Source organism: Odocoileus virginianus, chromosome 6 (assembly GCF_023699985.2).
Source record: "Odocoileus virginianus isolate 20LAN1187 ecotype Illinois chromosome 6, Ovbor_1.2, whole genome shotgun sequence".
In the NCBI taxonomy this organism is placed as follows: domain Eukaryota; kingdom Metazoa; phylum Chordata; class Mammalia; order Artiodactyla; family Cervidae; genus Odocoileus; species Odocoileus virginianus.
The window spans coordinates 73186013-73207366 of record NC_069679.1 but is presented as its reverse complement, the minus strand read 5'-3'; the positions used below and the strand labels follow the sequence as shown (position 1 = coordinate 73207366).

At 45.2% G+C, this 21354-nt stretch overlaps 1 protein-coding gene and 1 long non-coding RNA gene across 2 annotated transcripts; one reads left to right on the top strand and one right to left on the bottom strand.

Annotated features, from left to right (window-relative positions):
* Positions 1-337: 337 nt before the first annotated feature.
* On the bottom strand, positions 338-19835 carry DLST (dihydrolipoamide S-succinyltransferase). The gene is made up of 15 exons (XM_020906912.2): positions 19718-19835; positions 19092-19125; positions 16013-16061; positions 13229-13284; positions 13023-13097; positions 12727-12782; positions 12116-12227; positions 10428-10583; positions 9982-10058; positions 9008-9105; positions 5657-5787; positions 3823-3896; positions 3439-3522; positions 2881-3048; positions 338-1892 (listed from the first exon to the last, which is right to left on the bottom strand). Exons 1-15 carry the CDS (start codon positions 19778-19780, stop codon positions 1758-1760), a joined length of 1368 nt encoding a protein of 455 aa, XP_020762571.2. The 5' UTR covers positions 19781-19835; the 3' UTR covers positions 338-1757.
* A 286-nt stretch (positions 19836-20121) lies between these two features.
* LOC139035684 (uncharacterized) lies at positions 20122-21354 on the top strand. The gene is made up of 2 exons (XR_011488380.1): positions 20122-20209; positions 20907-21354. It is a non-coding gene; the product is annotated as an uncharacterized lncRNA (long non-coding RNA).

Sequence of the window (21354 nt, the reverse complement as noted above, 5' to 3'; positions counted from 1 at the left end):
GCCAGACTGTTTCAGCCTGGACACTACCAAGCACTGTCACAAGTACTCCGCACACATCAGCTCTCAGCCCCATCTGCTAGCCCTCACAGACCATTGCCCCAAGGAGGTGATCTACCCTCATTTGTTCTGACCAACCTTGAGCAACTGGGTACCGATGTGGCCATCAACTGCAAAATGTGAAATTATGAGTCGCTCCACCTCTCCCCAGTCCATCCCAGAAATAACATGAGGCCCCACCAAAATGCCAGCATTTGAAGGGCTTCAAGTAGGGTGGAACAAGTTTTTCTTCATCAGTACAACCTCAGTAACCAAAAGAAGTACAGAAGCAGGAACACTGTTTGCGAACATTTGCCCTTTAATTTGCATTTAAAATCAGTTTCTTTAAATATTGAGTTACAAGTTCTGAATAGTGAAGACAGAGTAGCTGCTGCAGGCACTCAGTACTGGCTCCCACCCCTCCCCCACCCAACCCCCAGGCCTTGCTTCTTCCCTCAAGATACGAATGGGCATTCCACACTAAGTAAATGGCTCCCGGTTGTCAAGGGTCAGCAGCCTCAGGCCTGGATGCAGTTGGGATACAACGTGATGAAGCCCAGTAACTTTCCCGACAAGATGTGTGCATTTAACCATGCTCCGAAGAACTCCAATGTCAGTGCCCAGACCCAAGGCAGTACCTCAGAGGCGACACTGGCCTCTTCCCCACTGTGTGCAAGCACCCTGGGCGGGTTTCCACCACATCCATCCTCCACCAGACCTGTGTTCTACCGAGGAAGAGCTGAGGGTCCACTCCCGAAGGGCACTGGCACAGGGAGGAACAGAAGCGCCTCTGCAGCCCACAGGCTTATACCAAGGGAATTGAACAGCTCAAGACAATCTGAGCCAGTCCACAGGAAGTCACCTTCACGCCAGTCTCTACCAGGAGCCCGAGGCTGGGGCACGCTCTGTCTCCCTGCCAAGAGGTGCTAGCATCTAAGTGAGAACAAGGTGGCAGAAATGGTTCCTAGCAGCCTGGAAAGGTCGGCACAGCCACAGCTGTGTGTGCTTGTGCCAAAACGGGTCTTCCTGGTGCAGTTATGACGGAGAGTGTGAGGGCAGGCCTGGGTTCTGCTCCAGTCCTGTTTATGACACATGACCTCAGAACCTGCCTACTCCCCCGCTCTGCCCCTCCAGATCCCCCAGCATGTGCTTCCTGGAAGAGGTACAAGAGGCAGCTCTTAGACAATGACAGCTGAGAACGCAGGCACCACCGAGGCAGAGCAGCACCTGCGGCCTGTGGTCGGCACCTCCTCACGGGGGGAATCGAGCGAGGACGGCGCCACCAGGACGGAGGCGGCTCCGAGCCTGGGAGGCAGAGCACCCTCCTCAGCATCTCTGGAGAACAGACGTTCAAAAGATAGAAACTTAATCACATGGTCCCCGGCAGTTTCCCTATGGTGTACTGGACAGGAAGAAAGCGAAATCATCTCTGTGGAGGGCTAATGGGAGGAAAGGCAGGAATAACAAGCATCCATAAGGCTCTCTCTCTCCCTCAAGCCTAAGGAAATCAGATATTTGAGTGTAGGAGAGGGTGCAGAGAGGGAGAGAGCCTGGCAGGAACACCGAGAGAGACCTGCGACTGCTGGTTACATAGTGCCCTGGTTTCCTTGCTTGAGGCCAACAGCATGTGCCTGTCACCAGGCTGACCTGGGGCCTGTGAGGGGACAGGGAGAAGACTGGTTTTCAGTTCCTGCATGGTTGTGTGGGGCACAGGCTTCCTCCTAAAGGTCCAGTAGGAGGACTCTGGGATCCTCTACCGCCGCCTTGATTTTGCGGAGGAAAGTCACAGCCTCTCTGCCGTCGATCAGCCGGTGATCATACGTCAGGGCCACGTACATCATGGGCCGCACCTCCACCTACAGAGAAGAGAGGCTGACAGGTTTGTCTGCAGTGGGGCAGAGAAAGCCCTGATGAAGCGGGGAGATGACTAAGCACAACCCACAGTTAAGTCCCCAGGTCCAGAGACTTTCCTACTTTGCTTTGTTGCTTCTAGATATAATGTGTTCAAAGACCAAGCCAGACCCTGAGTGCAAAGCTCCCACACTCAAAAACAAAAAGCTTAACCCAAGAAAACAGGCGTCTCCTTACAACTGTCTTTAAATAAAAACCATGCTCTTCCCTCTCACGTATCTGCCATCTACAAGGAATAGTTCCTCTTCAATTTTGGCTACCTGCAGTTTTTTCTTTGAAGATAAAATAATTTTTTTTTTAACTTGGGGTCCACAAATTCTCTGAACCTCTATGCAAGGTTGGGTATATGAGCATTTTCAGCAGATATCTACAATTTTTGGATTCAAGGAGTTAGGGACTTCAAAAGGTTCTAAACACAAGGGTCCCACAAAACATTTTCCTACCAACATATCTTGAAGGGCCAGCTCAAGACCCTCCAACCTCATTCCCTGACTCCCAGAAGAGCTCTAAACATCATCACTACAACCCGGCAAGCTGACAGCGGCTCTGCACTGCTGTCCTCCACTTCCCAAGGCGAGGACCACGCCTTCAATGGTACCCCCACAACCTCTATAGAAGGAAGCCTGTTGACTAGTCCCAGATGAAGGAGCAAGCTTTCTCAGCTTGATGGTGCTCAAACCTTAATGTGCCTCAGAACCATCTATACTCTCTGCTTCACTAGGTCTGGGAAGGGGCCAAGAGTTTGCATTTCCAACAAGTTCCCAGGTGCTGCTGTTCCACACACAATTTGAGAACCAATGCCTTAGCTATTAATTAGAGATGAAGAGATTCAACTTATGCCTGAAATTACAGTGAACCTTTAACGAGCATTTAGTTAAGACTTCCCTCACCTCTTCACGTAGCTGCTGGGACATTAACGGTGATGGTTCCTACCTTGCCTCCCACAACCACTGGCCTATCAACGATGGCATGCATGCCTAGGATGGCAGACTGAGGGGGGTTGATGATGGGCGTTCCAAAGAGCGAGCCGAAAACACCTCCATTGCTGATGGTAAAAGTACCACCATCCATATCTTCGATGGCAAGTTCATTCTTCCGGGCCTAAAAACAGATTTTATAATTGAAAGGTAATGTCAACCCAGCTTCCTCCACCTAAAGGAAGTCCAGAAGGCTCACATCTGAGATCAATGGTCCAAGTTCTAGCTTTAACTGAGATGCCTGTGACTCGTTACAGGCCGGAGGAAAGGACTCTGGACCTTCCCTTTTCCGAGCAGGTTTACCCGGATGAGATGAAATCTTCACTCACAGGAGCACCACAAGCTCCACCAGAGCTATACTTCAGCTCTTGCTCGTGACTGCCATTCTCAGGGCTATGTCCCCTTTTCACAATGAAGGGAGGCCCCAGCTCCCTGAGCACCGCTCACTGGCCCAGCCTCCCCAGGCTCTCTTCCCTGACCTGCCCTGCAGCTCACACACACCCTTCCATTTTACCTTCTCTCCCAGTTCACTGATGGTTCGCTCAATATCGGCATAATTCATCGTTTCCACATTCCTGATGACGGGAACCACCAGACCCTGATGAGAGTAAAAATCTCTTTTCAGATGTAAATTAACAGTACCCTTTATAGTTACAACTCTCTTGATTCAAGCCAAAGGTCTCCCCAGAGTATCTTAATTACTCAACATGATTAATATAGTCTAAAATATTTAGACTTGCAAAAGATAAAATAATGTGGTATGGTCAAAAACAGGTTTATTCTTCAAACAACTCCCTTCTAGAAAAACAAAATTACAGAAAAAGTCTCTCAAGAGGCCTGCTTCTTCAAATGGGTAAGAGTCAAAGACCAGAGATCCCCACTTCTTGCTCCAACATACCCGAGGGGTGGCCACCGCAACACTGATGTCAATATAATCCCTATACACCACCTCTTTGGTTGCATCGTCAATCACTATGAAAGAGAAAACACACATTACATGTAACTCCCCAGGCCGAGGCTAGTGAGGAAACACTTGCATTAATAGAGTAAAAATCTGAGATGCTTCGTACAGTGTGGACTGAGCAGCCAGCACAGAAAGCACCGCGATCCAAGTGGGCAGCCGGCAGTCCTCTTACTCCCAAGCCAACCAATCGTGACTCCTCCCAGGTGTACTGACTAGGCTGGCGCACAGGAGCACCTGTCTCCTCGGCAGCCCTGAGGCGGGTCGGTCCACAGGCTAACACGGGGCCAAGCATGTGCCCAGGTTCTCGCTCACCAGCTCTACTCCAGCCCTCCCTCAGCTAAGGGCAGGTTTAGAAGTGCCCCCAGAAAGGGCAAGTCAGTACAGGAAGTGACGTGCGGGGATGCTGCCCATTCTGCTGCTCACTCCCAACAAGGAGCAAGGGAAGCCTCTTTCCAGAAGACTCGGTAGGAAGCGGTGTGGTCTGTCTTTAATATGCTAGCCTGAGAGAGCAAACCAGTAGCTAAGAATTTAAGTCTGAAGAGACTCAGATGTATAGAACAGACTTGTGGACTCTGTGGGAGAAGGCGAGGGTGGGATGTTTCAAGAGAACAGCATCGAAACATGTATATTATCTAGGGTGAAACAGATCACCAGCCCAGGTTGGGTGCATGAGACAAGTGCTCGGGCCTGGTGCACTGGGAAGACCCAGAGGGATCAGGTGGAGAGGGAGGTGGGAGGGGGGACCGGGATGGGGAATACATGTAAATCCATGGCTAATTCATTTTGATGTATGACAAAAACCACTGCAATGATGTAAAGTAGTTAGCCTCCAACTAATAAAAATAAATGGAAAAAAAAAAGAAATTAAGTCTGGTGCTCATGAGAAAATACAGGCTTGAGAATCTTTTCCATAGGAATTCTATGTTGTTTTGTAGATAGGATATCCGGGAAAAGCATATAAAGTGAAAAGGAGGCCAAGGGAACTCTGAGAAATGCCTACATGTATGCGCAGGCAGAAGAGATGCAGAGAGTCATCAGGAAGCATAAGAATGGAAGCAGTAAAGAGGTTTCACATTTGGATGAAACAAAGCCCTTCCCCTACCTGAGGGCACACCACTTGGCAGAAGGGATTAGGACTTCTATTTCTAGACCTTTCGGGACCCTGCACTGCTGAGGGTTGCAAAAGTGTCCAATGTCCTCTCTCTAATCATCCAAGGACACAGAGAATTGTCTCAGGGGAGAAGAGAACTGCTTGTTAGGTCAACATTTCAACGATGCAGGCGAGCAAAAGGTAAGGAAAATGAGCACCCAGCCCACAAAAGAGGGGCCAAGCCCAGGGCCTTCCAGTGAAGTCCACTGGCCAGAAATCAAAGGTCACCCTGGAGCTATGCCAAGTACAGAAGTCGGGTCCCAAGATAACAGGGCTTGTGGGAGGGTGGGCAGCAGCCACAACATGAGTTTCCACACTGACATGAGAAGCTTGGAGAAACGGACTGGCTCAGAACTGCCTGTCACCAGAGCAGCTGCCAAGCTCTGCACTGGGAAGGGAACCTGTTCTGTCCAGCTGATGGGGAGGAAGCACTCATGATGCCCATTCAGGAAGGTCAGTCCAGAAATCCCTAGGAAAGGTACTCACGTTCTCACACATCTGAAATAAGGAGCCTCAGTCAGAGGACCGTCGTTTTTGTGTGTTGAGTGTGGGGGAGCATTTCTGTATTTACACACATACCTCCAGGACCTCTGTTGATTCTGGCCACCACAAACTCACCTGCATTTACCACAGGCTGCTCCTGCAAGGCAAAGGCTGAGGCCTTCACAAATGCCGACATGAAGCCTAGTTTGAGGTTATGTTTCTTCAGAAAAGCATCTTTGTGCCGAGCCCGCATCTCCTGGATGTTACTGCAAGAACACATTACAAAACAAACTGACCACAAAAGAAGCCTCAACTCTGACTTTCACACTGGTTTCTAACTCCAGGTATACAACTGGGTAAAGTTTTCCCTTTCTCTGGACCATCTAAGTTCAAGTTTTGAAATATTCCACTAGAGGGTAACACAATTACTTCATTCCTTTAAAAACCTGGATCCAAAGGAATCAGATCCACTCTGTGTAAGGGCGTTTTCATGCTCCAGAAGTCAGAGATTTTGTGACAGACAAAATGAATGAGTTCATACAGCATATCAATAGCCTCACCCTGGACAAGAAAGTGACTTCTAGCTACACTGAATTCATGAGCTATCTACCCTGAAAATATCTTTTTCTTTTCTTAAAAGCATAAAGTCCACAAAATAAGCACCATTCTTTTTCTTTTTATTAAATAGGATTCCCTGGTGGTTCATATGGTAAAGAATCTGCCTGCAATTCAGGAGACCCAAGTTCAATCCTTCAGTTGAGAAGATCCCCTGGATAAGGGCATGATAACCCACTCCAGTACTCTTGCCTGGAGAAGTCCATGGACAGAGGAGACTGGCAAGCTACAGTCCTTGGGGTCACAAAGAATTGGACATGACTGAGTGACTTTTTCATTAAATATTTCTTGTTTATTTTCAAAATACCACCAAACCTAATTATGACTTCCTTGTGACATTTCTAATAAATGAAAACAAAAAAACCCCCAGACCACATAGGTTTCATTTGAACAAAAGCAGTCTTGACTACCTATGGATGGATATAATCCAGTGTTGTGTTAGGCTCATGAGGAAGTCAGTATATTCAAGCATCTCCCAGAGTGAGCAGTTCCATCTGCTTGGTTCCTTCAAATGGGCACTAACACCCACCACACATGGTGGTCAATGCAAGGCACCAAGACATAAAGATAATACACAGTTCTTGCCCTTAAAATTAATTTAATGGACATAGTTTCCTTGGTATTTAGAAAAGTGACCATGTGTGGACCTAAGCTTTTTAAAGTATAAGCAGCAAGGCTACTGGGAAACCTTTGCAGCGTGACCAATTTTTGTTCTTTTGGGGCTGGTTTTTCACAAACATACAACACATGTACTAGAGTTAGCAGGAAATGGCTTTCCCATCATTTTGCTGCAGAAATCTCCGTATTTATGGGAAGACAGTTCCGTGATGGAAATCGAATTTAACTTTATCTCAGGCCCAAATGCTCAGTTTTCTCTTTCTCCCTGTAATGGCTTAATGTGACATTAGCACGAAAGGTAAGATGGTATAACTTTAACTCCCCTCTTTAGACCTCTTGTTTTTTAAAACGGAAGTTTTCCTAGGGGGACTGATTGGGTTTAAAATGTTTGTTTTCCTGAGTCTAACTACATTTAGTGCTAGGATTACCACCCTAAAGACATTACTGGTTCCCAAGACACAAGAGCTGCAGAAGAGGGAAAGAGAAGCGATAAACATCTCTGCTCTCAAAACTGCCCAAATGCTATTGTCTGGTCATTAAGTAGTTTCTATTTCAGAGTTTTGTCCTTGGAGGCAGAGGCTGGGACAACAGGGGAGAGGAGGAGGTCTCAGAAAGGCCCCTTATGGGTTAGCTGATCAGCACAAGACCTAAAGGGCACTCAATCTAAACCAGATTACTGACTGCAGAGGGACCCCAAGCCATCATTATGTGACACTTAGATTAGCTGCTGAAAGCAGATCCAACTACTGTACTTACTTTCCAATCAAAGCTGTTGGGCCAACTGCATCTTTCAAGGCCACAAATATTTACATGGTTTGTCTTAAGGAATTGGGTAGAATTTCAAAATCCAATTCAATTTGTGTACAATTTGGCCCTAATGCACTGAAACATAAGCTGCAGCCTTTGTGATTCATTAGTCAAGGTCCTTCCCTACATCCTATGGATACAAGAGAAATCTTTGGCTTGGATGACATCTAGTCTTTTGGGGAAGCTTCACAATAGAATAGATGACATCCAGTGAAATGAACCACAGAACCCTACTCTGTGAACAATGCTACAGCACGCTGTCACTAAACCATCTCCCTCTCTACACTTTTCAGACCCTTTCCAAAGAAAACCATTTACCCTAGTGAAATGCAGATTAGCAGACTAAAGCACTTGGGATAAAAAGAAGCAACGAGATGACCTAAAGACTTGATAATTTTACTTCCTGTATTATATATGAACTCTTACCCTGGCCCTTAAAACATTCTGAAATTTTCTACACATCTTCCTCACAGTGATTGTCTCTCAGATGTGTCCTGTACTTTCCTATCTGTGCCAGGTCCATATTGTTAACATCTTCTGCAATGACCTTCCTCCATTATGCCAAAATGTGAATCGTTAAGGCCCCTTAAAGATCTCTTTCTCCAGGAAGCCTTTCCAGACTCCTTCCTCCACCTCAAAAACAAACAATCTCATCTTCTCCACCTCACACTTTTTATGTTTCTGATACTTGTTTTTCTACATTTTACTTTGCATTTATCCAACAAGATGGTAGCTCCAGGCTAAGGGTTATCACTCATCTTTGCATCCCACCAAAATATAGTGTAGTATCTTGTACACAGTAAGCAATCAAAAACCATCTGTTGACTCTAACTACATTCTCTTCCCTACACCTGTAAACAAAGTCTTCGAGAAGAAAAGTGAGTCAACAATTAGCTCACTATAGAAAGGAGCATACTGAATCAGCCCCTTTGGTTAATATTCTGAGGTTTTTTTCTTTAAAAGCAAAACTTGCTTCCCATTTCATTATCGAAGTTGAGAAAGGTGAAAGATATGAAAAGCCTATGCCTTTCTACCCACTCAATCCTGAGTGGCTTAGGAACACACATAAGCAGCAGTCACAGTGAGAAGGAAGCAGGGTATGGCCCCCTGACTCTGGGCATGGTGTCAAATGATTCTCCATCCTGAAGGGGAGCCTTGTTGGCCTGGCTCCCCTGTCTCTACTTGTTAACAGTGGCCATTAGAGTTTAAGACTATTACCAGCCTCATTTATCAGAAATCACAAGATTCAGGTATAAATCTACAGGCTAAGTTTTTTAAGTCACGGAGGAGGCAGGCATAGTATTAGGAAAGTCAATCAGAGAATGAAACCAGTGGGTCACTCAAGAAATAGTGCAAAGAAGTACTTCTTTTCTGTTAAGTTAGTTTTGGGCAAGTTCAAGAGTTTTGCAAGAAAAAGAGCACAGGGAGCAGGACTAGAGCTCTCACCTCATGTCAATCTCATTGAAAGTGGTGAGCATCGCACAGGTGTTCTGAGCCTCCTTCAGACGCTGAGCGATGCGCTGCCGCATCCTGTTCATTTTCTCCTGAAAGGGAGAGTGGGACAAGTATTGCCAACCTGGTGTCTTTGGGCCTAGCCCTCCCACTTAGTCTGCAGGAGCATGGGCATGCTAGAAGGGGATAATTAAAGACCGTAGCATCTAAATACAGGAAGAGATCCAGGCTTCCTCTTTCCTGTGGTGGCTTGCTCCTCTGAGTGAGAACAAGGAAACACAGACAAAAACTATTCACTCGGATGTGCCCTGAAGTCTGATGAAGAATAGAGGCCCAGGAAATGGTTTGGTTTATAAACCAAAACCAATTTATGGAAAGGAAGAGTGTGGTGTAGGGCGAGCCAGCCCAAGAGTCATTATAGACAAGGCAATTTCTGGTGATAAAGACTTGCATGAGAGTAGCTACTTGTGGAATGGAAACTCAGAAGCAACACATTTTTCAGGCTATCGTATTTTTAGGAGGTATTCTCAGGCAGAGGAACCCACACTCTTGACCATACTTCCTTGAGGTTTTATGCCTGCCCCTGACTGCCACTGGGCAGACCTCAGCTAAGCATCCCGGAAGAACAGGAATAGAGCTCACTAAACCACCTCTCTGAAGTGTTGGTGGGAGGAGAAGCGTTACTAGGCTACCATCCCCTGCATATACCTTTCTCACCCACAGCACTTCAGTGGTAGCATGACAGAGTGGGAAAAAAACCAATGGACAAGTGTTCAGAAGACCTCCAATTCTAGTCTTATCATTTGACAGTCATGTGAATGAACAAGTCACTTCCTAAACTGAATTTCCTTGCCAGGCCAAGGGAATCAGCTGCCGGCCACTCAAAGGCAGGCAGAGCATACCCATATTTTATTAATCTTAACAGTGCTCCTCGGCTTCTTTCTTGGAAGTGGTCCTTACAGGCTTACCCGATGTTCTGAACGCAGACCTATACCAGCTCCTGCCTCAGCTCTTGGAGGGGCAGCAGTGGGTTTTACAGCAGACACTGTAAATGAAGAGAGGGTACACTGAATCAGAAAATGAGAAACATTTACTTGAATATATGCCCATGCTTTCACACTGCACTTGTCATTTAATCTTCAAGGTATGCTGAGATATATTAGTATCATTCCTACTTCACAAATGAACAATCTGGTCAGAGAAGTTAAATAACTAGTCTAAGGTCACACAGCTATACACAGGAAGCTGCGATGCAAACTCAGGTCTTCTGATACAAAGTCTAGAGTTTCTTCTACAACACAGCCAATGAAGCCTGTCCAGAGCCATAATTAGTCTTAGACTTTGCCCTCCGAGGGAATGTGACATTAGGTGAGATGTTCTGCCATAGAAAGACACGTGGGAGGCAGAGGCTTACCTGGCTTGCTAGTGAGAGGCTGTGAGGGTGAGGGCACAGGTGGCATCTGGGTAGGTACAGATGCTGCAGGGGGAGGAGGAACTGCAGACACTGCGGGTTCTGCTTTTGGGGCTGCGGCAGCAGGGGCTGCGGCTGGCTTGGCCTTAGCAGGAGCAGCTGGAAAACAAGAAAAATAGATGCCATTGGCACTATGTGGAACAGAAAGCAACCAAACTGCAGATACTAAGTAGAATTTAACAGCAAAAGCTCTCTCTCTCTCATCAATTAACAAATGCTTCCTGAGTACCTGCTATACGTGTAAGGCTATGAGATACACAGAGTGATTTAAAGCACTGTTCTTTCCCCAGGATTCCTAGATGTCCTACATTAGATAACTGACTGAATTCAGCTGCCTTCCTGATTGCATAAATATCTATTAGTCATCAAGTTCAGCCAATACTTTCAAAGCACCTAAGTCAATGGTAATAGACTTCAAAGCAAAAGAAACCCAGCAATTTAAGATGTTGAAACACACAAATAAAAGAAACAACTTTCCAGTTACAGTAATACTGATTGTCTCCTGTGTCTCCTATTTTAACATCACATGTGGAAGAACTGTCTTAACTATTAAAAAATAAACGCTTAAATAATCAAGGACACATTTAGACTTAAGAGTTCAAAGCATTTTATCTAGAGTAACTCTCAGAAACTAATGAGGTGGTCAAGCAATGAAATTCACAACTTTAAATATCTTTTTATTTTACCCATTTGGATATCACCATCTGGGTTTATATTTAAATCAGAAGAATATCCTCTAAGAAATGGTCAGAAGGTGAAATTCTCCAACTAGAAGAATCAATCTTATTCCCTAGTCTTCTACTGTATGTTCTTTCCATTCTTGGCTTCTGATCTTATCCTGATCGAACATAATGATGCCATCTACCATCTTTCTGCTTAACTATCTTAACCATGAAATAGACTTTAGTAGTTATAGCACTTAAAAATCAAAAGTTTTCTTTCCTAATCTCTAATACTGACTATAAGATCCAATATAAATTCATTTCCTTATTTCTCATTTCTTCCCCAAAAAAATTCAACCCTCCCTAAAAAATATTGTGACAGAACAGATGTGAAAAAACTAGTCCAAAATTCTCCATAATAGACATGATGAAACACTGCTTCTTCTCACTTTAGAATAGTGGCTCCCAGCCCTGGCTATGTATCAGAATCACTTGGAAAGTGTTAAAGACAGTAACAAAAACTATGATAGATAACCAGGATCTGAAAACCCCAAATTTAATATATCAGAATCCCTTGGCCTCAGAATCTGGGTATTTGTATTATTTTTAAAGTCCCCATGAGACTCTGCTGCCAGGGTGGGGGGAGGGGACAGGAAAAAAAACATTATCTCTAGAATCTTCTTCCTTCCTATTTAAGAAAAGGTCAAGCACCAGAAAGAACACTATTGTGAGATTTATTTTCTTAATACCCTTTTCTTCTAAAACTTGACATTTAAAGTTCACACTATATATATATATATATATATATATATATACACACATATATATATGTATCTCCTCTTACTGCCTCACTAAAGGCAGTGGGAGTGCAAAATGGTATTTGATGTATCAAGGAATTAGTATATTATGCTCAGCCCCAATTCCAAGGGGGAACACTGGAGACCTTGACAACCAGGAGAACTTCTTTACCGCCAGTTTTCCTGAGTGTGAAAAGAGGAGTGCCTCCTTCTACTTTTCCCCCATCAGGTACCAAAAGAGCTTCAATCACGCCATTTGCTGGTGATGGAACCTGCACAGAGGTCTTCAAAAGGAAGACAGATGGAGAAAGAGTCCAAATTTTTACTCAGCATTAGAAAATTAATTGTATAGAATCTCAAATGAGTCACAAGAGTTGCAACACAGATATACAAGACCCCGCATAAACATCAAGGCCACACTTTCAGAACAAGAGCAATCAATGCTACTGTGAAGATTCACCTTGTCTATCCTTTCTCATAAACATTAAAGCAGGATTCAGCTAATGTGTTTCCAAGTGATACATAAAAAACAACTGAAAACAGTTCATGTATAAACACACACAAGCTATAAAACTAAAGCTACTAAAGTACATAGTACATACACCTAGAACAATCTAAAACTAAACTTTAAGTGTTTTTTCTTTTTACTGAGCTATTCCAACAATTTTACAACTGAGGCAGCTAAAAATTATCTTCAAACAACAACTAAGCCCCTGTTCCTCTCATTAGGCTGAGAAACCAACGGGAGACCATGGAAAGATGGCACCAATAGGCCAAGCCTACCTTGTCAGTTTCAATCTCACAAACCACTTCATCTTCTGCAACTGTGTCTCCAACAGCTGAAAAGACAGTCAAAGGCTACCTGTTAGGGGTGAGCAGTGGGTAACAAGAAAAGTAGCCATAAAATCCCCTTTGGCAGGTGTTACAGGACCCCTTTCTTACAGGCCAGGGGAAAGTACACCGCATGTAGAGAAAAGGGTGGAGCCATAGGTTCCACTGATTATCATGGAGGTGAGGGGAGTAAAGGGGACTTTTCAGAAGTATTTAAATTTAAGAAGTGAGAAGGTAGTAGATCTTACCTTTCTCCCACCTGACATCCCCCTCTGTGACAGATTCTGCAAACGCTGGGGTTTTGACTGTAATCACATCATCCTCTAGGAAAAGAGGGGGGGAAAATCACGCAGTCCATATTTCTCCTTTCTTTTTCTGCCATTAAATTCAGTCAATTGTTATTCTTCTCATTAAAATTCCATTCCCAAGAACGGAGGGAGCTGAAGGTACTTACTGCACACAGCTGTAGTTCTAAAGAAGCGAACGCTGAAGATATTACTGCTGTTAATGCTACAAAACAAACATAAAAATAAACTCCTTTAACAGGCAAATCACTCACATTTTAGTCTAGATAAGGCATGGCGGATCACCTCCCCTTTGTTTTTTATTTTAATTGACCTTTACTGGAGCACAGTTGACTTTCAATGTTGTGCTAGTTTCTGCTCGACAGCAAAGGGAGCTAGTTATACAAACATCCACTCTTTTCTAGAGTCTTTCACCTTCCCTTCAAACCAGTGATTCTTGACTAGCAGCACCCATCACTGTTACCTGGGCAACTTTTTCAAAGCATACCTATCTAGGCCCCATTTCCAGAGACCGTGACTCAGCAGGTCTAGAGTAAAGCCTGAATGACCTGGGTGCCTTAAGTAGCAGGCCCTTGGGTGAGTGAAATGTGCTGCAGTTAAATGCCAGAACAGACTTAACAGACTTACATTTGCATCTCTGAAGAAAAAGACAGCGTCTTGGTCCTTTGCATAACCACAAAAGGACTCAGCTTCCTGATTAGGTTTTTTCTTAACTAAATCCAAGTAAGATAAAACTGTGTGCCTTCAGGGTACATGCCACTACGCCAAGTAAAACAGAATTTCTGTCTATGTGATTACAGATTTAGATAAGACAGCAAGATGAAAGTAAAACAAGGTTATATGTAAAACAAACAAACAAAAAACCCACTGAAAACCTCACAATCTCCCGTTCTGCCAGAAGGCAGCACATCAGTCCACTCTGGACTCATTGAAGAGGAACCTCAAAAGAGCAAGGTATTCTCTGATATGACACTAACTTGGAATAATGTAACCTGGAGAATGATATGACTTTGTATGCACAAAACCATGAACAGTGGTTACCACTGGAGAGTGGGAAATGTTGATATATATGGTTATCTGTGGTTATCTGTCACATACACACACATTTTGGAAGAGTGATTTGGACTGATGGGAACTTTCACTTTCTACACTTTCAGGACTGTCTAAATATTCTACAACAAGCACCTTTACAATAAAAAGTGAAATAGATTTAAGTTGCCTTTGGTATGTTTAAGTTCTATGTAAAATCAAGGGAAAATATGTGTTATTAAAAAAATACAGAACACAAAGTGTTCTGCATAAAAGTTTCCAACCATGTATAGGTACATGTTCATGGGCAAGAACTACTGGGTAATGTGTCAATGCAGACTGCTCCCTGAGGACACCCAGAACCCAGCACACAGGCTGTCTCTGGGAAGAGGAATGTAGTAACACAGGATAAACTCTTCTCACGGACACTCTTTTTACTTTTGAACCATGTAAATGTGTAACCTATTAAATAAAAACATAAAACCAAACATTTTTACAATAAAAGATTTTTAAGTAAAACGGGTACCTTATTCACAGAAAAAAGACAATATACAATACAGAAACAGTTACTAGATTAAATTCCCTAATCTGTGATCCTCAACACTCAAAGTTTAGGAGTTTTTAAAATAATTTACTTTCAAAGAGTTATTTGTTGTATTTATTGCATAGGATTTGTGGTCGCTCTAATTTTCATTTAAACTGTAGATGAGAAACACACTTTAACTCTCCCTAAATTATTTTTAACTTACAAAAGTATTAGATGTTAACAATAGAAAACTTACAGTAAAAAGAACATTTACAATGGGACTATACCATACAATACAAAAGGAATAATTTTATAACCCGCTTTTTCCCACTTATAGAATGAACACATAACATAGCATAGCCTAACCAATCCACTGTTGTCTGACCATTCTGAGAAATACAGGTACACTAGGAGCTCAGTACAGATTCCTAGAAGTGGGATTGCTAGATCAAAAGGTACACCTAGTTCAAAGACTTAGGAATGCCAAATTGCCATTGTAATGCACAGTGAAGGAGGAGAAATCTGCTGACCCTTCATTTTGAAGATTCTACCTATAGAGAAAAATAGCTTGACAGCTGCTCAACAGGAAACTAAAGAGCGTCCTCTTACTACCACCCTGAAAATACTTGGAATGCAAAGTAGCATTAAGCAACGTTCATAAGCAGAAGTTAATCTGAAACACACATGGGTGGCCTCTCTCCAAATTTTGCATTATGCAATAGTAGCATTCATTCCCTCTACACTAGTCAAAGTCCCAGGACTTAAATGACTAATCTCTTGCTTTTACAGTTTCTAAAATGCATTAACTATGCAACCAAAAGTGAAAGAAAGTGAAGTCGCTCAGTTGTGTCCAACTCTTTGTGACCCCATGGATTGCAGCCTACCAGGTTTCTCCGTCCATGGGATTTTCCAGGCAAGAGTACTGAAGTGGGTTGCCATTTCCTTCTCCAAGGGATGCTCCCAACCCAGGGATTGAACCTGAGTCTCCCTCATTGTGGGCAGATGCTTTTACCATCTGAGCCACCAGGGAAGTTGCATGCTCTTAATCTCCACAATAAATGTAACCTTCAGTCCTTCAGCTTCACTTGTATCCAACCAGAATATGTAGGAGCACCCTTCTATCTATTCCCATAAAAAGAGGATTCCAGCTTCACTTTCATTATAATCTGAACACCTGGTCCTGACACACTCCTGGTCCAATACTTCACATGGGGCTGAAGCTCAGGCTCATAACATAAATTAACATTAAGGTCAGGTCAAGGGACTCAATATAACCAGCTTGATTACTAGGCTTGAAAGACAGGAAAGAAAGCAGATGGTCAAACTGGTGTCTTCAATACCCCGGGTCCACATATCTGTGCTCCCCAGTGATACTTACACAGTCTTCCTGCTGTCAGGGTAACCTGGTCCCTGACATAAGGAGATCCCTGCAAGAAACAAAACAACTCTTAACCAACAACTCTTTATCTCATACAGGATACCTGCTGGGAATGGAGAATTTGTTCACCCCCTAACTCTGAGATACAGCAGGATCAACAGCAGGCAATAATATAATCTACATCACAGAGTCCTGCCTCTTAAACTTTTCCACCACAGTAATTGTAATGGCAGAAAACAACAGGTATGTGCAACTGTGGGGAATGGGTTTGAGAAAGAAAGGGGAGAATTCTATAATCTTATTTATCTCAAAATTCATAAACTTTCATTATCCCTGTATGTTTTCACAATAGAATGCCTCTATTTCCCAAGTTTTCAAATACAATTGAAGCCTGAAAGAGACACATGAGAGCTTATCCTATGACTATACACAGGCTAGTCAGAGAAGCAGTGGAACGTTTGGTCCGAGTTTGTTTCCCTGGTTACTTAAAATGCATTGAGCTGGAAGTCTTGCCCTGAATCCCAACAACAAAGACTAGGCTCCTTCAGGCCCAAGGTCTTCGGCTTGCTCAAACTACTACACCTCCTTTCCATTCACTGCCTCCCACTCTTGCCGAGACCTTCCCTTCTGGTCACACTTAACAAGGTGAGAGCTTCTTTCTGCCCCACCAATTGTCCTTATTACAAATAACCACACTGCCACAACAGACAACTGCTCTATCTGCTTCACCAGATTTTATTCTTTCATGTGTCTTGTTTTTTTCAGATCAAAAAACAGCTCTCTCTGAACCATAAGCACAGGAAATACCAACTGGAAGACAATTCTCTCTTGTCCCAGCTTCCCACAAACATCCTCAAGGTTTCAGTTAAGTAAGTCACCTCTTGATGTCCAATAGCCAACGACTATAGTACAAATCCCAAACACAACATGTATGAGCTTGCAGCCAGCAAGCAGCCCATACTGATTTTTGGAACTCTAAGTCCACTTTAGAGTTTATCCTACAGCAAGTTTCATTTGTACAGTGCTTTAGAATTTATAAAAAGCTTTCACATAATGACCTCATTTTTATTTTCATCTCACACTCCCTGAAGTGGAATGACCATTGCCATTATTCTCATTTCATATATAAGTAGGGCTTTTGGAGGTTAAGTGGCTAGCCCAAGGAGAAGCCCTGAATCACAACACAAATGGCAAGAACAAGGCTCTTCCCATTGTTCTGCCAGTCTATAAAATGGAGAAAATGTTTACTGACATTTTTCAAAATTCCAAGCTAAAGAGTTTATTACTGAGAGTCCCCAATGAGCTAACACTGTGTTAGGTGCTTATGATCTCATGACTCTAAGGATAAAGTCCAAAAACTACACATTCCTGTCCAGCCCTTCCAGACAAGCTTCCTTTCCATCTCTATGACTGGCCATGCCTCTTCCGGTCTGAAAACTTAGCATAAGCAATTCCCTGTGCCTAGAATATCGTTCTCCTGGCCAACTCCTATACATTCTTCAAGACTTGGCATAAATGTCACTTCTCTGGGGAAGCCTTTACTGATGGTGCCACCTCACTCTCCACCCTCCCAAGCCTGGCTTTATCAGCCCACTCTCTACTTCTCTTTCACAGTAATCACAATGTAACTATGTACTTATGTAATTAAGGGTACTTATGTACCCTCCTGGAGGGTAGCTGCTGCTGCTAAGTCACTTCAGTCGTGCCCAACTCTGTGCGACCCCATAGACGGCAGCCCATCAGGCTCCCCCGTCCCTGGGATTCTCCAGGCAAGAACACTGGAGTGGGTTGTCATTTCCTTCTCCAATGCATGACAGTGAAAAGTGAAAGTGAAGTTGCTCAGTCGTGACCAACTCTTAGGACCCCATGGACCGCAGCCCACCAGGCTCCTCCATCCATGGGATTTTCCAGGCAAGAGTACTGGAGTGGGGCGCCACTGCCTTCTCCGCCTGGAGGGTAGAGACCACCTCTATCCCTGCCACCTAGCATAGTGTCTGGCATAGAGTGAGAATTCAACAAATAATCTATTCATTATGAGTAAATGATAATATGATGGGTTAGGAGTTCAGGCTGAGGAGCAGACCTGGCTTGACCAATAGTTGGCAGAGTGACCTTGGTCAAGGCACTTAACCTCTCTTAGCCTTGAGTCATACATTTGTAAAATAGAGAAAATATTTATTTTACTGTTTCTTGATGAGTAACTGAAAAAAGGCACAGAAAGCACTCAGAACAATACTTAGCACATAGAATGCCCATAAGAAAATCAACTCATTCAATGAATATTTATGCCAGGCATATAAAAAACCATTGGGATAAAAACCTGAATTCTTTCCACTCGTCTCTCTGCCATCTTCTATCTCATGTCACTCTCTGCCTCAACCAAAATGTTCTGGCTAAATCACCTCTTTTGCTAGTTCCAAAATATTGACAAGAGCTTTCCTTCCTCAGGGACTTTACACATGCCATTCCCTTCCCTTTTCCTGCTCTTCATCTGGATGGCTCCTGTCACGTCCTCTGGGTCACAGCTTCAGTGTTCAGCTTCATTTGTTTCCTTTTCAGCATTCATGATAGTCCATTTGTTGAGCAATTTACATATTGTCTTTCCCTAACTAGGTTGTAAGTTCCCGGAGGGTGAGAAACCGCCCCCGCCCCACCACTTCAGTGCTGTATCCCTTGTGAGTGCCTAGCAGCAGAAGTGCCTGACACTGAGTAGATACTGAGTAACTATGTGCTAAATGAACAAACGGCAGCTGTTACTAAATAGCATTTGGGGTGGCTTCCAGTGGCTAGGACTCGGCACTTTCAATCAATGCAGCGAAGGTGAGGGGGGGGTGGGGGGGTAGGATCCCCGTTCCATCCCTGGTCGGGGAACTAGATTCCCAAATGCCTCAACTAAGACCCGGTGAAGCCAAATAAATCAGTAATTTTTTTTTTAATAGATAAGAGTGTTTTGTTTCGCTCCTCTCTCTCTCTCTCTCTGAACACGAGGCGGAGAAAAAACACAGGCACCCGATTTCCTCACACGCGGCTCTGCCCAGGAGAGAACATTTTTAGGGGACGGCAAAAGGGCAGAACTTACCGGGCAGGGAACGTCTCCCTAGAGGGCAGTTCCCCTGTTGAGAAAGAAGACGTCGGTCACCCGAGACGAAAAGTGAGGAAAGAAACAGCTTTTTCAAGTACAGACTTAAAGCTGCCCCCGGGACTGCTGACAGGTGAATCTCAGGCCTCCTCCCAAAGGCAAAGGCAACAGCAACAACGCGGGCGGGACGCCTGGCCTGCCAGACTATCTCAACCTTCCCCCACGGAGTGATAACCCACTGGCTTTTTAACAGAGAAGAAAAGAGGTCCCCGGATCCAGTCGGGGGCTTCCGCGGCGCCTCCCCCCGAGCTCTAATAGAGTCTAGTGCCCGGGCGGGCGCGGCTCTGGGCGGCTCCTCCGCCCGCGCGGACGGAGGGTGGGGTACGGCAGGGGCCGCGGCGCCGGCGGCCGCGGGAAAGGCGCCCGGCCGCTGGGCTCCACAAGACGGCCGGGGAGACGACAGCGGCTCCGGGCAGCCCAGCACCGCGGCGGCGGCCTCCGCGTCCCGGTGCCCTTGGTGCCCGGCCTGGCCGGTGCGCCACGCCCCTTGTCGTCCCCACCCTACCCCCGTCTGCCCGCCGGCGACTTTCTCACCCGCCGGGGGTCCCGGCTCCGTCGGACCGTACCTTCTGGAAGGCGGAGAGCGAGCGGCTGAAAGCCCGGGACGCGCAGCGGGACAGGGACAGCATCACGGCAGCGGAGCCGAGGGCGGGCGGACACCGGATATTGGGCCCGGCAGCAACCGGAAGCGGGTCGGGCCGCGGCACCCGCTGCGCGGGGAGGGGGGGGGTGGGAAAGGGTGTTGGGACCGAACCACTGCCGGGCGGGACGGGGGGGGCCGCTGTAGCTCAGGCTGGGCCTCCCGAAAGCTCCTGAAACCTTCCGGCGACAGATCGCCCCGCCCCGGGGTCCCCTCTTCCCCGTATCTCCCCGCGGAGCGTTCGGATAAACTCGGCGCCCATCTCCCTTGGGACAACCCCCACCCCACCCAGGACACCGCGCCATTCTTCCCCCACATTCCCGGGGGGAAAAAAGCAGAAGGCGGCGTGGGCTTCTTCGGACTCGGACCTTGGCTGACGTGCACGTGCGATCTTAACACTTCGTGTGGCCTTGGGCAGGTGACGTTGCTTCCCTAAGCCTCAGGTTCCTCAAAGATGGGGGGGGGGGGGGGATCACTTCCCGGAACAAAGAAACGGAACGCCGAGGAACCTCTAAAGGGCTCCCGTTGCCCTTTAACTGACCTGAAGATGTTCAACAAGCCTCCTTCTGCATCCTTATCTCCTCATCGTCCCTGCTCAAACTCTCTCCAGCCGAGCTGGTTGTTCCCCATACCTCTTGCGCGTTTTGGAGACTGCTCATTTGTCATTCTACCCCTAGAAAATAAACTCCATGAGATTTAGGAACCTGGTCTATCTTGTTCACTTCTTGTATATCCGGCCATTTATTAAAATTACAGTTTTTGTTGAAATATTATTGACTTGTAGCACTGTATAAATTTAAGAGCGTAACTTGTTTTATGCATCTCATGAAGTGATTATCACAAAAAGTTTAGTGAGCATCATCTCAGCATTCAAAAAACTAAGATCTTGTCAATCCATTCCCTTCACGTCATGGCAAATAAATGGGGAAAAAATGGAAACTGTGACAGACTTAATAAAGTCTCCAAAGTCACTGCAGACAGTGATTGCAGCCATGAAATTAAAAGACACTTGCTCCTTGGAAGAAAAGCGATGACAAACCTAGACAGCATATTGGAAAGCAGAGACATCGCTTTGAGGATCAAGGTCCACCTAGTTAATGCTATGGTTTTTCCAGGAGTCATGTACAGTTGTGGGAGCTGGACCATGAAGAAGGCTGAGGCTCTCCAACTGTGGTGCTGAAGAAGACTGTTGAGAGACCCTGGGACTGCAAGGAGATCAAACCAGTCAATCCTAAAGGACATCAACACCGAATATTCTTTGGAATGACTGATGCTGAAGCTCCAATACTTTGGACACCTGGTGCGAAGAGCCGACTCATTGGGAAAGACCCTGATGCTGGAAAGATTAAGGGCAGGAGGAGAAGAGGGCAGCAGAGGATGAGATGGTTAGATAGCACCACTGACTCAATGGACATGAGTTTGAGCAAACTTCGGGAAATAGTGAAGGACAGGCAAGTCTGGCGCGCTGCAGTCCATGGTATCTCCAGGAGTCGGACATGACTTGGCAACTGAACAACAAATCATCTCATAGGTACAAAATTAAAGAAATTTTTTTAAACTGTT